General features: G+C 41.5%; 1 protein-coding gene across 1 annotated transcript in view; it reads left to right on the top strand.

Moving 5' to 3' along the window:
* Positions 1-5,105, top strand: part of slc1a7a (solute carrier family 1 member 7a) — a 93,339-nt gene extending 88,234 nt beyond the window's left edge. Inside the window, exons 9-11 of the mRNA XM_042329562.1 lie at positions 2,807-2,941; positions 3,266-3,365; positions 4,282-5,105. Coding sequence (XP_042185496.1) covers positions 2,807-2,941; positions 3,266-3,365; positions 4,282-4,530 — 484 coding nt within the window. The 3' untranslated portion in view covers positions 4,531-5,105. The remainder of the gene's footprint in view (positions 1-2,806; positions 2,942-3,265; positions 3,366-4,281) is intronic.
* The last annotated feature ends 9,644 nt before the right edge of the window (positions 5,106-14,749 follow it).

The raw sequence follows: 14,749 nt of genomic DNA, 5'->3' as shown, positions 1-14,749 counted from the left end.
GAGGGGGAAGTACTGTGTCCTTGTGGGGGAGGTACTGTGTCCTTGTGGGGGGAGGTACGGTGTCCTTGTGGGGGAGGTACTGTGTCCTTGTGGGGGAGGTACTGTGTCCTTTTGAGGGGGAAGTACTGTGTCCTTGTGGGGGAGGTACTGTGTCCTTGTGAGGGGAAGTATGGTGTCCTTGTGGGGGAGGTACTGTGTCCTTGTGGGGGAGGTACTGTGTCCTTTTGAGGGGGAAGTACTGTGTCCTTGTGGGGGAGGTACTGTGTCCTTGTGAGGGGAAGTATAAAGTCCTTGTGGGGGAGGTACTGTGTCCTTGTGGGGGGGGAGGTACTGTGTCCTTGGGTGAGGGGATGTACTGTGTCCTTGTGGGGGACATACGTTGTCCCTGTGTGGGGGACATACGGTGTCCTTGTGGGGGGATGTACAGTGTCCTTGTGGGGGGACGTACTGTGTCCTTGTGTGGGGGACATACGGTGTCCTTGTGGGGGAACGTACGGTGCAGTATATGCTGTGTACTGTATGTCAGAATCACAGGTCAAGGGTTATTGGTCAAATTCGATCATTACATCACACACCAAGGAACCAATGATTTTAGAGCCTCACTGTCTTCCTTCACTCTCTCTTCCTGTCTTTCTTCACTCTCTCCTCCTGTCTTCCTTCACTCTTTCTTCTCTCTCTCTTCCTGTCTGTCTTCACTCTCTCTTCCTGTCTTTCTTCTCTCTCTCTTCCTGTCTGTCTTCACTCTCTCTTCCTGTCTTTCTTCACTCTCTCTTCACTCTCTTCCTGTCTGTCTTCACTTTCTCTTCCTGTCTTTCTTCACTCTCTCCTCCTGTCTTCTTTCACTCTCTCTTTCTGTCTGTCTTCACTCTTTCTTCCTGTCTGTCTTCACTCTCTCTTCCTGTCTCTCTTCACTCTCTCTTCCTGTCTTTCTTCACTCTCTCTTCCTGTCTTTCTTCACTCTCTCTTCCTGTCTCTCTTCACTCTCTCTTCCTGTCTTTCTTCACTCTCTCTTCCTGTCTTTCTTCACTCTCTCTTCCTGTCTCTCTTCACTCTCTCGTCCTGTCTGTCTTCACTCTCTCTTCCTGTCTTTCTTCACTCTCTATTCCTGTCTGTCTTCACTCTCTCTTCACTCTCTCTTCCTGTCTTTCTTCACTCTCTCTCCTGTCTTTCTTCACTCTCTCTTCACTCTCTTCCTGTCTGTCTTCACTTTCTCTTCCTGTCTTTCTTCACTCTCTCTTCACTCTCTTCCTGTCTGTCTTCACTCTCTCTTCCTGTCTGTCTTCACTCTCTCTTCACTCTCTCTTCCTGTCTGTCTTCACTCTCTCTTCCTGTCTTTCTTCACTCTCTTCACTCTCTCTTCACTCTCTCTTCCTGTCTGTCTTCACTCTCTCTTCCTGTCTGTCTTCACTCTCTCTTCCTGTCTGTCTTCACTCTCTCTTCACTCTCTCTTCCTGTCTGTCTTCACTCTCTCTTCCTGTCTTTCTTTACTCTCTCTTCACTCTCTCTTCACTCTCTTCCTGTCTGTCTTCACTTTCTCTTCCTGTCTTTCTTCACTCTCTCTTCACTCTCTTCCTGTCTTTCTTCACTCTCTCTTCACTCTCTTCCTGTCTGTCTTCACTCTCTCTTCACTCTCTCTTCCTGTCTGTCTTCACTCTCTCTTCCTGTCTTTCTTCACTCTCTTCAATCTCTCTTCACTCTCTCTTCCTGTCTGTCTTCACTCTCTCTTCCTGTCTGTCTTCACTCTCTCTTCCTGTCTGTCTTCACTCTCTCTTCACTCTCTCTTCCTGTCTGTCTTCACTCTCTCTTCCTGTCTTTCTTCACTCTCTCTTCCTGTCTTTCTTCACTCTCTCTTTCTGTTTTTCTTCACTCTCTCTTCACTCTCTCTTCACTCTCTCTTCCTGTCTGTCTTCACTCTCTCTTCCTGTCTCTCTTCACTCTCTCTTCCTGTCTTTCTTCACTCTCTCTTCCTGTCTTTCTTCACTCTCTCTTCCTGTCTTTCTTCACTCTCTCTTCTCTCTCTCTTCCTGTCTTTCTTCACTCTCTCTTCCTGTCTCTCTTCTCTCTCTCTTCCTGTCTTTCTTCACTCTCTCTTCCTGTCTTTCTTCACTCTCTCTTCCTGTCTTTCTTCACTCTCTCTTCCTGTCTCTCTTCACTCTCTCCTCCTGTCTACTTTCACTCTCTCTTTCTGTCTGTCTTCACTCTTTCTTCCTGTCTGTCTTCACTCTCTCTTCACTCTCTCTTCCTGTCTGTCTTTCACTCTCTCTTCCTGTCTTTCTTCACTCTCTCTTCCTGTCTTTCTTCACTCTCTCTTCCTGTCTCTCTTCACTCTCTCTTCCTGTCTTTCTTCACTCTCTCTTTCTGTTTTTCTTCACTCTATCTTCACTCTCTCTTCACTCTCTCTTCTGTCTGTCTTCACTCTCTCTTTCTGTTTTTCTTCACTCTCTCTTCACTCTCTCTTCACTCTCTCTTCCTGTCTGTCTTCACTCTCTCTTCCTGTCTCTCTTCACTCTCTCTTCCTGTCTTTCTTCACTCTCTCTTTCTGTCTGTCTTCATTCTCTCTTCCTCTTTTTCTGTCCCTCATGGGCTGTGTCCCAAAGGGCACCCTATTCCATATGCAGTTTGCTACTTTTTACCAGAGCCCAGTAGTGCACTAAATAGGGTGCTGTTTGGAATGCAGACATGATCAATAGCCTACAATAGAATCAACTAGAGGGTTGTACTGAGGCATCATTTGCAGGTGCTGGACACAGTACAGATCTAATAATCCAGTCAGGGTCATTAATAGCATTTCCTCTTTCGTTTCCAGTATCACAGCTACGGCTGCCAGTATTGGTGCAGCTGGAATCCCGCAGGCCGGATTGGTCACCATGGTGATCGTGTTAACCTCGGTGGGCCTGCCCACTGATGACATCACTCTCATCATTGCTGTAGATTGGGCGTTGTAAGTATAGTTTGTCTTCTCCGTGGTTTAGTTTTATCAATGCTTTTACATATAGCAATAAAGGTTCAGGTGTTGATTTTCAAAACAAAGGATGTGTATTTTACAGGGTAAAATTTTATTCATGTTTTACTGAGACATTATGACAACAAGGTGATCTTCAAATATATTACAAAGTGATGTCAATATGCCACAGAAACCCTGCTACTGTAATTGTATAGTGTTGTGTCTCACAAGACTATAAGTGTGGACTGCAGTTCCAGTGCCAGTTCCCCACAGAGCCTCCCAACACCATCAAGGCAGCTGAACCTGCATTTTGTGTTCCAGGGACCGTTTCAGGACCATGGTCAACGTGATGGGAGATGCCCTGGCCACGGGGATCATGGCTCACATCTGTAGAAAAGACTTCGTCAAGGAAGGAGAGCAGGTGAGAAATACCCTAACCTGGCATCACAATGCCTGCCAGACACTCTCAACTTTCCATTCACGGAAGTTTGATTTCCGTTGCGTACAGTGAACTGACTGTCTGCTGGAAGAGGAAGAGGGGAGTGGTCAGAACCTTGGAGAATGTTACACTGTAGTACATTCCACAGCAGAACACGTCTACAGAGGTCGAGAAGAGACACAAACATTTATTTGCCTCCGATCACCTTATTTCTCCGTTGAATACAGATATTACAAATCTGACTAAAAGTCCTATCGTTTACTCTTTCTGCTAAAGACACCCGAAAGTTTATCATTTCCATTATATTCAAAGACAATCACACAGAGTTCATTAGGTTTTGACCCTCTAACTCTAATATTTATGAGCTTCTCAATTATATTTATCTCACTCAACTTAATCCTGATTATTTTCCTAATTTCTCTGTAGGCAATACAAACCTGATCCTGTAGTGAGATCGTAGGCCGTCTATTTGTTTAATAACATAGGGAATGATTTGTTTCGGCACAAATTCCCTGATTATTTTCCTAATTTCTACAATACAAACCTCTGATCCTGTAGTGAGATCGTGGGCCGTCTATTTGTTTAATAACATAGGGAATGATTTGTTTCGGCACAAATTCCCAGATTGTTTTCTTCTACATTTGTATGTGGTCTATTATTAAATGTTATGAGATTAAAGAACGTGAAAACAAAGCTTCAATTGCAACTTATATTCACGTGTGAATGCCGGCCTTTTCATTTTTAGTTTCTTATTCGCCGAAGTGTCCTCTGATCATTTCTATGGATGCAGAAAAATGTATTTTGATCCAATAAGCAGGCCATCGATTTGTTTTTCATGGGGAATACATTGCTCTGGCAACAAATTAAGGTATTAGTTCCTTCTTGTACCCTCCTGCAGGTGCCTCTGATCTGTGAGACCAAGCCCATGATCAGCATCCAGCAGATGATGACGTACCAGAAGAACGGTGGGTACCAGCACCCTCCCTGCGGACCAGAGGGCCCGGACGTGGCTCGTCTGATGCAGCTGGAGGAGGGGTTACGGCCGGAGCAGAGGAAGAGGAACCCCCACGCTCCCCAACACAAGAGGGAGCACAAGGACAAGGACCACTGCTCCATCGACATGAATGGCCTGGAGACTAACGTATAGAGGGAGCCAGTCATCAGCACCACAGCAACCGGCTGCGTCCCGATTCTCCACATTTCTCTAGAAGTGTGCACATGCATACTCTCCGTCACGGATCTAACAGTGGTGGATCTAACAACTCCCTCCAGCCAATGGTTACACCAGTTCAGTGTTTTTAACACCATGACAAGGAGTGGGAAAGTACATACTTTGGAAAAAGGTGGACAATCAGAATGCAGCCAAGATTATACCTACAGGCGAGAGGAAGGGACTGACTGACCAACTGCAACAGATGCAGGATGAGGATCCAACAAGAAAATATGATTTTCTACATGATTTATATTACGACCCAGTATGATTGTGCATGTGTGTGTGTATGTACTTATCAGAGTTGTTACACGCCAGCAGAATGATTTTAGAGAAACATTCTATATGAGGAGCAGGCATTCTATATGATGAGGAGGCATTCTATATGATGAGGAGGCATTCTATATGATGAGGAGGCATTCTATATGATGAGGAGGCATTCTATATGAGGAACAGGCATTCTATATGATGAGGAGGCATTCTTGTTGATGAGGAGGCATTCTATATGAGGAGCAGGCATTCTTGTATGATGAGGAGGCATTCTATATGATGAGGAAGCATTCTATATGATGAGGAGGCATTCTATATGATGAGGAGGCATTCTATATGATGAGAAGACATTCTATATGATGAGGAGGCATTCTATATGATGAGGAGGCATTCTATATGATGAGGAGGCATTCTATATGATGAGGAGGCATTCTATATGAGGAGCAGGTATTCTATATGATGAGGAGGCATTCTTGTTGATGAGGAGGCATTCTATATGATGAGGAGGCATTCTATATGATGAGGAGGCATTCTATATGATGAGGAGGCATTCTATATGATGAGGAGGCATTCTATATGAGGAGCAGGCATTCTATATGATGAGGAGGCATTCTTGTTGATGAGGAGGCATTCTATATGATGAGGAGGCATTCTATATGATGAGGAGGCATTCTATATGATGAGGAAGCATTCTATATGATGAGGAGGCATTCTATATGATGAGGAGGCATTCTATATGATGAGAAGACATTCTATATGACAAGGAGATATTCTATATGATGAGCTGACATTCTATAGGATGAAGAGACATTCTATATGAAGAGCAGACATTCTATATAATGAGGAGACATTCTATATGATGAGAAGACATTTTATATGAGGAGCAGGCATTCTATATGAGAGAGGCATTCTATATGATGAGGAGGCATTCTATATGATGAGAAGACATTCTATATGATGAGAAGACATTTTATATGAGGAGCAGGCTTTCTATATGAGGAGCAGGCTTTCTATATGAGGAGCAGGCATTCTATATGAGGAGAAGACATTCTATATGATGAGAAGACATTTTATATGATGAGAAGACATTCTATATGACAAGGAGACATTCTATATGACAAGGAGAGCTTCTAAATGATGAGGAGACATTCCATGTGTCAATGAGACATTCTATATGACAAGGAGACATTCTATGATGAGGAGACATTCTACATGACAAGGGGACATTCTATATGACAAGGAGACATTCATTCTATATGACAAGGAGACAGTCTATGATGAGGAGACATTCTATATGACAAGGGGACATTCTATATGACAAGGAGATATTTTATATGTTGAGGAAACATTCCATGTGTCAATGAGACATTCTATATAACAAGGAGACAGTCTATGATGAGGAGACATTCTATATGACAAGGGGACATTCTATATGACAAGGAGATATTTTATATGTTGAGGAAAAATTCCATGTGTCAATGAGACATTCTATATGACAAGGAGACAGTCTATGATGAGGAGACATTCTAAATGACAAGGAGACATTCTATATGGCAAGCAGACATTCTATACGATGAGGAGACATTCTAAATGACAAGGAGACATTCTATATGGCAAGCAGACATTCTATACGATGAGGAGACATTCTAAATGACAAGGAGACATTCTATATGGCAAGCAGACATTCTATACGATGAGGAGACATTCTAAATGACAAGGAGACATTCTATATGGCAAGCATACATTCTATACGATGAGGAAACATTCTAAATTACAAGGAGACATTCTATATGGCAAGCAGACATTCTATACGATGAGGAGACATTCTAAATGACAAGGAGACATTCTATATGGCAAGCATACATTCTATACGATGAGGAAACATTCTAATTACAAGGAGACATTCTATATGGCAAGCAGACATTCTATACGATGAGGAGACATTCTATATGACAAGGAGTATTTCTATATGACAAGGAGCCATTCTATATGATGAGGAAGCATTCTATATGATGAGGAGGCATTCTATATGATGAGGAGGCATTCTATATGATGAGAAGACATTCTATATGACAAGGAGATATTCTATATGATGAGCTGACATTCTATAGGATGAAGAGACATTCTATATGAAGAGCAGACATTCTATATAATGAGGAGACATTCCATATGACAAGGAGACATTCCATATGACAAGGAGACATTCTATATGATGATGAAACATTTTAAATGCCTAGGAGACATTCTATATGATGAGCAGACATTCTATATGATGAGGAGACATTCTATATGACAAGGAGTATTTCTATATGACAAGGAGACATTCTATATGAAGAGCAGACATTCTATATGAAGAGCAGACATTCTATATGACGAGCAGACATTCTATACATTGAGGAGACATTCTATATGACAAGGAGTCTTTTCATATGAAGAGCAGACATTCTTTATGAAAAGCAGACATTCTATACATTGAGACGTTCTATATGACAAGGACACATTGTATGTGAAGAGCAGACATTCTATACAATGAGGAGACATTCTATATGACAAGGAGATATTCTATATGAAGAGCAGACATTCTACATGACGAGCACCCATTCTATACAATGAGGAGACATTCTATATATGATATGGAGACATTCTATATATGATATGGAGACGTTCTATATGATGAGGAGACATTCTATATGATGAGGAGACATTCTGTATGATGAGGAGACATTCTATATATGATATGGAGACATTCTATATATGATATGGAGACATTCTATATGATATGGAGACATTCTATATATGATATGGAGACATTCTATATATGATATGGAGACATTCTATATATGATATGGAGACGTTCTATATATGATATGGAGACATTCTATATATGATATGGAGACATTCTATATGATGAGGAGACATTCTATATATGATATGGAGACATTCTATATGATATGGAGACATTCTATATATGATATGGAGACATTCTATATGATGAGGAGACATTCTATATATGATATGGAGACATTCTATATGATATGGAGACATTCTATATGATGAGTAGACATTCTATATATGATATGGAGACATTCTATATATGATATGGAGACATTCTATATGATGAGGAGACATTCTATATATGATATGGAGACATTCTATATGATGAGGAGACATTCTATATATGATATGGAGACATTCTATATATGATATGGAGACATTCTATATGATGAGGAGACATTCTATATATGATATGGAGACATTCTATATATGATATGGAGACATTCTATATGATGAGGAGACATTCTATATATGATATGGAGACATTCTATATATGATATGGAGACGTTCTATATATGATATGGAGACATTCTATATATGATATGGAGACATTCTATATGATGAGGAGATGTTCTATATGATGAGGAGACATTCTATATATGATATGGAGACATTCTATATGATATGGAGACATTCTATATATGATATGGAGACATTCTATATATGATATGGAGACATTCTATATATGATATGGAGACATTCTATATATGATATGGAGACATTCTATATATGATATGGAGACATTCTATATATGATATGGAGACATTCTATATATGATATGGAGACATTCTATATATGATATGGAGACGTTCTATATGATCAGGAGACATTCTATATATGATATGGAGACATTCTATATGATGAGGAGACGTTCTATATGATGAGGAGACATTCTATTCAATGAGGAGACATTTTATATGAAAAGCAGATATTCTATACGATGAGGAGACATTCTATACATGAGAAGCATACATTTTATACGATGACATAAGAGATAAAGAAGAACTGTGGGAATCTTCAGTCGGGGATTGAGGATCTGTGGACCTGTGGATAATGACAGGACAGCTAAGCTTGAGCCTTAGCCTTCTATCTTAGCTAATCAACAACCCCCTCACAATGGATGTGTCAGTCAGTCAGTCTGTCTGTCTGTCTGCTGAGCTGAGAGGTGAATGTGACTACACTCTCATTACGCTTGTGGACTAGAAGAACTCATTTCTTTTTTGAAAATATTATTGAAATGTTATTGAAAATGTTATATTTTGCATTGTTTTTTTTTTCTTGTTGAATTTTGTATGTTTTTATCATTCAGTTATTTTTCTGAACAACATCATCACACAAACAAATGTAATGTTGCCTCAAAACACCCATAAGGGGTTATGGTCATTTTAGGCTCATTGGTTAGTCTTATATACCCAGCAGGTTACTCTCACAATCATCATGGGAGATAATACAGTCATTTACAGTATGGGGTACCCCTAAACATATGGGGGTACCCCTAAACATATGGGGGTACCCTACCCCCATAGGCAAGAGCAGCAAGCTACAACTAAATAACCACAGGTCATACTCTGAATATGTTTATGATAATATATGCTGTAAATATATTTATTTCAAAAGTGAAAAGGAATTTGTAGTTTGTATAAACAGACAGTATGATTCAACAGGCGCCATTATATTTCTGCCATGAAATTAACATAATTATTCATTGTTTCTTCTAGTCCAATTGCACAAAATGTAACCCCCTTTTCTGTAAAAAACAAACAAACAAACAAAAAATATATATATATATATTCTAAGGAAAAACAAATACACATATTGAACTGTTGTGTATTGTTGATTGATTGGTGTTCTTATTTGAAATCAGTAGTTTGGAATTGTTAGCTGAGTTGGATTTTCTTGCTATCGCAAATACACTTTCTGCCCTTATCATGTGGAACCAAAAGAAAGACAATGTGAAGAGTTCAAAGAAGACCAACAACACAAAAGGGACATGGCAAACATTCAAAAAGGGCAGTTAGAAAAGTTCAAAAACCAAACGGATAGACTCTCAAAGAACCCAACGTTCCATCAAAGTCATAGTTACCATAATCTATAGCAACCGCTTAGTGTTGATGTACATTGCCCACAGACTCACAGGGTGAAGAGAAGATAAGCTCACTAGTGTTGATGTACATTGCCCACAGACTCACAGGGTGAAGAGAAGATAAGCTCACTAGTGTTGATGTACATTGCCCACAGACTCACAGGGTGAAGAGAAGATAAGCTCACTAGTGTTGATGTACATTGCCCACAGACTCACAGGGTGAAGAGAAGATAAGCTCACTAGTGTTGATGTACATTGCCCACAGACTCACAGGGTGAAGAGAAGATAAGCTCACTAGTGTTGATGTACATTGCCCACAGACTCACAGGGTGAAGAGAAGATAAGCTCACTAGTGTTGATGTACATTGCCCACAGACTCACAGGGTGAAGAGAAGATAAGCTCACTAGCGTTGATGTACATTGCCCACAGACTCACAGGGTGAAGAGAAGATAAGCTCACTAGTGTTGATGTACATTGCCCACAGACTCACAGGGTGAAGAGAAGATAAGCTCACTAGTGTTGATGTACATTGCCCACAGACTCACAGGGTGAAGAGAAGATAAGCTCACTAGTGTTGATGTACATTGCCCACAGACTCACAGGGTGAAGAGAAGATAAGCTCACTAGTGTTGATGTACACTGCCCACAGACTCACAGGGTGAAGAGAAGATAAGCTCACTAGTGTTGATGTACATTGCCCACAGACTCACAGGGTGAAGAGAAGATAAGCTCACTAGTGTTGATGTACATTGCCCACAGACTCACAGGGTGAAGAGAAGATAAGCTCACTAGTGTTGATGTACATTGCCCACAGACTCACAGGGTGAAGAGAAGATAAGCTCACTAGTGTTGATGTACATTGCCCACAGACTCACAGGGTGAAGAGAAGATAAGCTCACTAGTGTTGATGTACATTGCCCACAGACTCACAGGGTGAAGAGAAGATAAGCTCACTAGTGTTGATGTACATTGCCCACAGACTCACAGGGTGAAGAGAAGATAAGCTCACTAGTGTTGATGTACATTGCCCACAGACTCACAGGGTGAAGAGAAGATAAGCTCCTACACACACCTTGCTGAGCTCTCCTGAGTGAGCCAGGAACGAGCTACAGTCTCAAAATAGAACATTTACCTCAGGCGACGTGTTATGTGTACACACTTTCCATACTGTGGCCACTAGAACATCCCAAATAGCACTCTATTCCCTGTGTAGTGCACTACTTTTGACCAAGGCTCTTGTCTAAAGTAATGCACTATATAGACAATAGGGTGCCATTTGCGACACAACCCAAATCAGTAGTCCTTAAGAGATTCCCTTAGCCTTAACACCAGCCTGCCCTGGTTCTCTTCTTCCCAGATCATAGATCAGATCACACAAGTTCCCCTTATCCGTTAATCGTTAACATTAAGGTGACCTAAGTCTGGTAGCCCGGGACTGAGAGGATGGACTAAACGGTGACTGAGCCAGGCTCATATATTTGTGTATTGTACAAATCAAATCATATTTTATTTGTCACATACGGCGAATACAACAGGTGTAGACTTTACCGGGAAATGCTTCCTGAGACTGTATACAGGGGGTACCGGTACAGAGTCAATGTGGAGACTATATACAGGGGGTACCGGTACAGAGTCAATGTGGAGGCTATATACAGGGGTACCAGTACAGAGTCAATGTGGAGGCTATATACAGGGGGTACCAGTACAGAGTCAATGTGGAGACTATATACAGGGGGTACCGGTACAGAGTCAATGTGGAGGCTATATACAGGGGTACCAGTACAGAGTCAATGTGGAGACTATATACAGGGGGTACCGGTACAGAGTCAATGTGGAGGCTATATACAGGGGTACCAGTACAGAGTCAATGTGGAGACTATATACAGGGGTACCGGTACAGAGTCAATGTGGAGGCTATATACAGGGGTACCAGTACAGAGTCAATGTGGAGGCTATATACAGGGGGTACCAGTACAGAGTCAATGTGGAGACTATATACAGGGGGTACCGGTACAGAGTCAATGTGGAGGCTATATACAGGAGGTACCGGTACACAGTAAATGTGGAGACTGTATACAGGGGTACCAGTACAGAGTCAATGTGGAGGCTATATACAGGGGGTACTGGTACAGAGTCAATGTGGAGACTATATACAGGGGGTACCGGTACAGAGTCAATGTGGAGGCTATATACAGGGGGTACCAGTACAGAGTCAATGTGGAGACTATATACAGGGGGTACCAGTACAGAGTCAATGTGGAGGCTATATACATGGGGTACCAGTACAGAGTCAATGTGGAGACTATATACAGGAGATACCAGTACAGAGTCAATGTGGAGGCTATATACAGGGGTTACCAGTACAGAGTCAATGTGGAGGCTGTATACAGGGGGTACCAGTACAGAGTCAATGTGGAGACTATATACAGGGGGTACCGGTACAGAGTCAATGTGGAGGCTATATACAGGGGTACCGGTACACAGTAAATGTGGAGACTGTATACAGGGGGTACCAGTACAGAGTCAATGTGGAGGCTATATACAGGGGGTACTGGTACAGAGTCAATGTGGAGACTGTATACAGGGGGTACCAGTACAGAGTCAATGTGGAGGCTATATACAGGGGGTACTGGTACAGAGTCAATGTGGAGACTATATACAGGGTACCGGTACAGAGTCAATGTGGAGGCAATATACAGAAATACCAGTACAATGTGGAGACTATATACAGGAGGTACCGGTACAGAGTCAATGTGGAGGGTATATACAGGGGGTACTGGTACAGAGTCAATGTGGAGACTATATACAGGGGGTACCGGTACAGAGTCAATGTGGAGGGTATATACAGGGGTACTGGTACAGAGTCAATGTGGAGACTATATACAGGGGGTACCGGTACAGAGTCAATGTGGAGGGTATATACAGGGGGTACTGGTACAGAGTCAATGTGGAGACTATATACAGGGGGTACCGGTACAGAGTCAATGTGGAGGGTATATACAGGGGGTACTGGTACAGAGTCAATGTGGAGACTATATACAGGGTGTACCGGTACAGAGTCCATGTGGAGAATATATACAGGGGGTACTGGTACAGAGTCCATGTGGAGACTATATACAGGGGGTACCGGTACAGAGTCCATGTGGAGACTATATACAGGGGGTACCAGTACAGAGTCAATGTGGAGGCTATATACAGGGGGTACCGGTACAGAGTCAATGTGGAGGCTATATACCGCCACCCTCTGGTGATACGGTTAACTCCACCCTCTGGTGGTACGGTTAACTCCACCCTCTGGTGGTACGGTTAACTCCACCCTCTGGTGGTACGGTTACCTTCTCCCTCTGATACAGAGACTAAATAATGATTTAGATTGTCAAATCATGAACATTTTGAAGAATTGAATAAACCACCTTTGGGATATGATTAAAAAAAATATGCCTCTGGGGTCAAAATGATCCCAGTTGGTAGTATGAGGGAAAGAGATTCTCCGGCAATTTTGTATACTTTTTAGACAGTAGTTCTGAAAGTAGCTCTCATGAGCCAAAAGTGGATGTCATCTTCAGTGAGTGTGGACATTTACAAGAGAAAGTGAAGTAGAGCAATTGTGCAATTCATCACCTAATGTGCGCCGCGCAAATGACTCGCCGATAAATATGGAACGCTATGGACTCACCAGCTCACTTTCTCCAGGTGCAGAACTGACCCAGCGTCGTACGGGTTTGGCCGTTGTAGGCCGTCATTGTAAATAAGAATTTGTCTAGTTAAATATAGGTTAAATTGAATTCTCCTGTTGTGCTATTTACAAACAAACACGTGACTGGCTCAACTCTTTTGGGGAAGTACGGTGTAGGATTCTAGAATGAAATACACGTATTCATGTTACGATACTATAATTGATTGATTACTTTACATTTAATGAATGGATATATTAAGAACTGGATAAGAACTAGGTGTACGGAAAGTTACTGAGTGAGACAAGGGGGGAGGCAGGAAGTTTATATTCTGTCAAACATGTTATTGTTATATCTCATGGATCCTATGGAGAGGCAAAGGGCAAAAGTCTGGATTCAGTCACTGATAAGGTAGGACTGTGGAGTAGTGCATAGTGCCCTGGTCTAAAGTAGTACACTATATAGGGAATAGGGTGCCAGCCCTGGTCTAAAGTAGTACACTATATAGGGAATAGGGTGCCAGCCCTACTCTAAAGTAGTACACTATATAGGGAATAGGGTGCCAGCCCTGGTCTAAAGTAGTACACTATATAGGGAATAGGGTGCCATAGAGCTCTGGTCAAAAGTAGTGCACTACATAGGGAATAACGTGTCAATTGGTATGCAGAAAGTTCCGTCTTTGTAGAGAACCAATCATGTCCTGAGAGAAAGATCAACATGACATTTGACCCTTAAAGATACCTATGTACAACAAATCAAATCAAATTTATTTGTCACATACACATGGTTAGCAGATGTTAATGCAAGTGTAGCGAAATGCTTGTGCTTCTAGTTCTGACAATGCAGTAATAACCAACGAGTAATCTAACCTAACAATTCCAAAACTACTACCTTATACACACAAGTGTAAAGGGATAAAGAATATGTACACAAAGATATATGAATGAGTGATGGTACAGAACGGCATAGACAAGATGCAGTAGATGGTATCGAGTACAGTATATACATATGAGATGAGTAATGTAGGGTATGTAAACAAAGTGGCATAGTTTAAAGTGGCTAGTGATACATGTATTACATAAAGATGCAGTAGATGATATAGGGTACAGTATATACATATACATCTGAGATGAGTAATGTAGGGTATGTAAACATTATATTAAGTAGCATTGTTTAAAGTGGCTAGTGATATATTTTACATCAATTTCCATTATTAAAGTGGCTGGAGTTGAGTCAGTGTGTTGGCAGCAGTCACTCAATGTTAGTGGTGGCTGTTTAACAGTCTGATGGCCT

Source organism: Oncorhynchus tshawytscha, linkage group LG10, assembly GCF_018296145.1.
Source record: "Oncorhynchus tshawytscha isolate Ot180627B linkage group LG10, Otsh_v2.0, whole genome shotgun sequence".
In the NCBI taxonomy this organism is placed as follows: Eukaryota; Metazoa; Chordata; class Actinopteri; order Salmoniformes; family Salmonidae; genus Oncorhynchus; species Oncorhynchus tshawytscha.
Note: the sequence above shows the minus strand (reverse complement) of the source record. Positions and strands in the feature narration are given on the sequence as shown.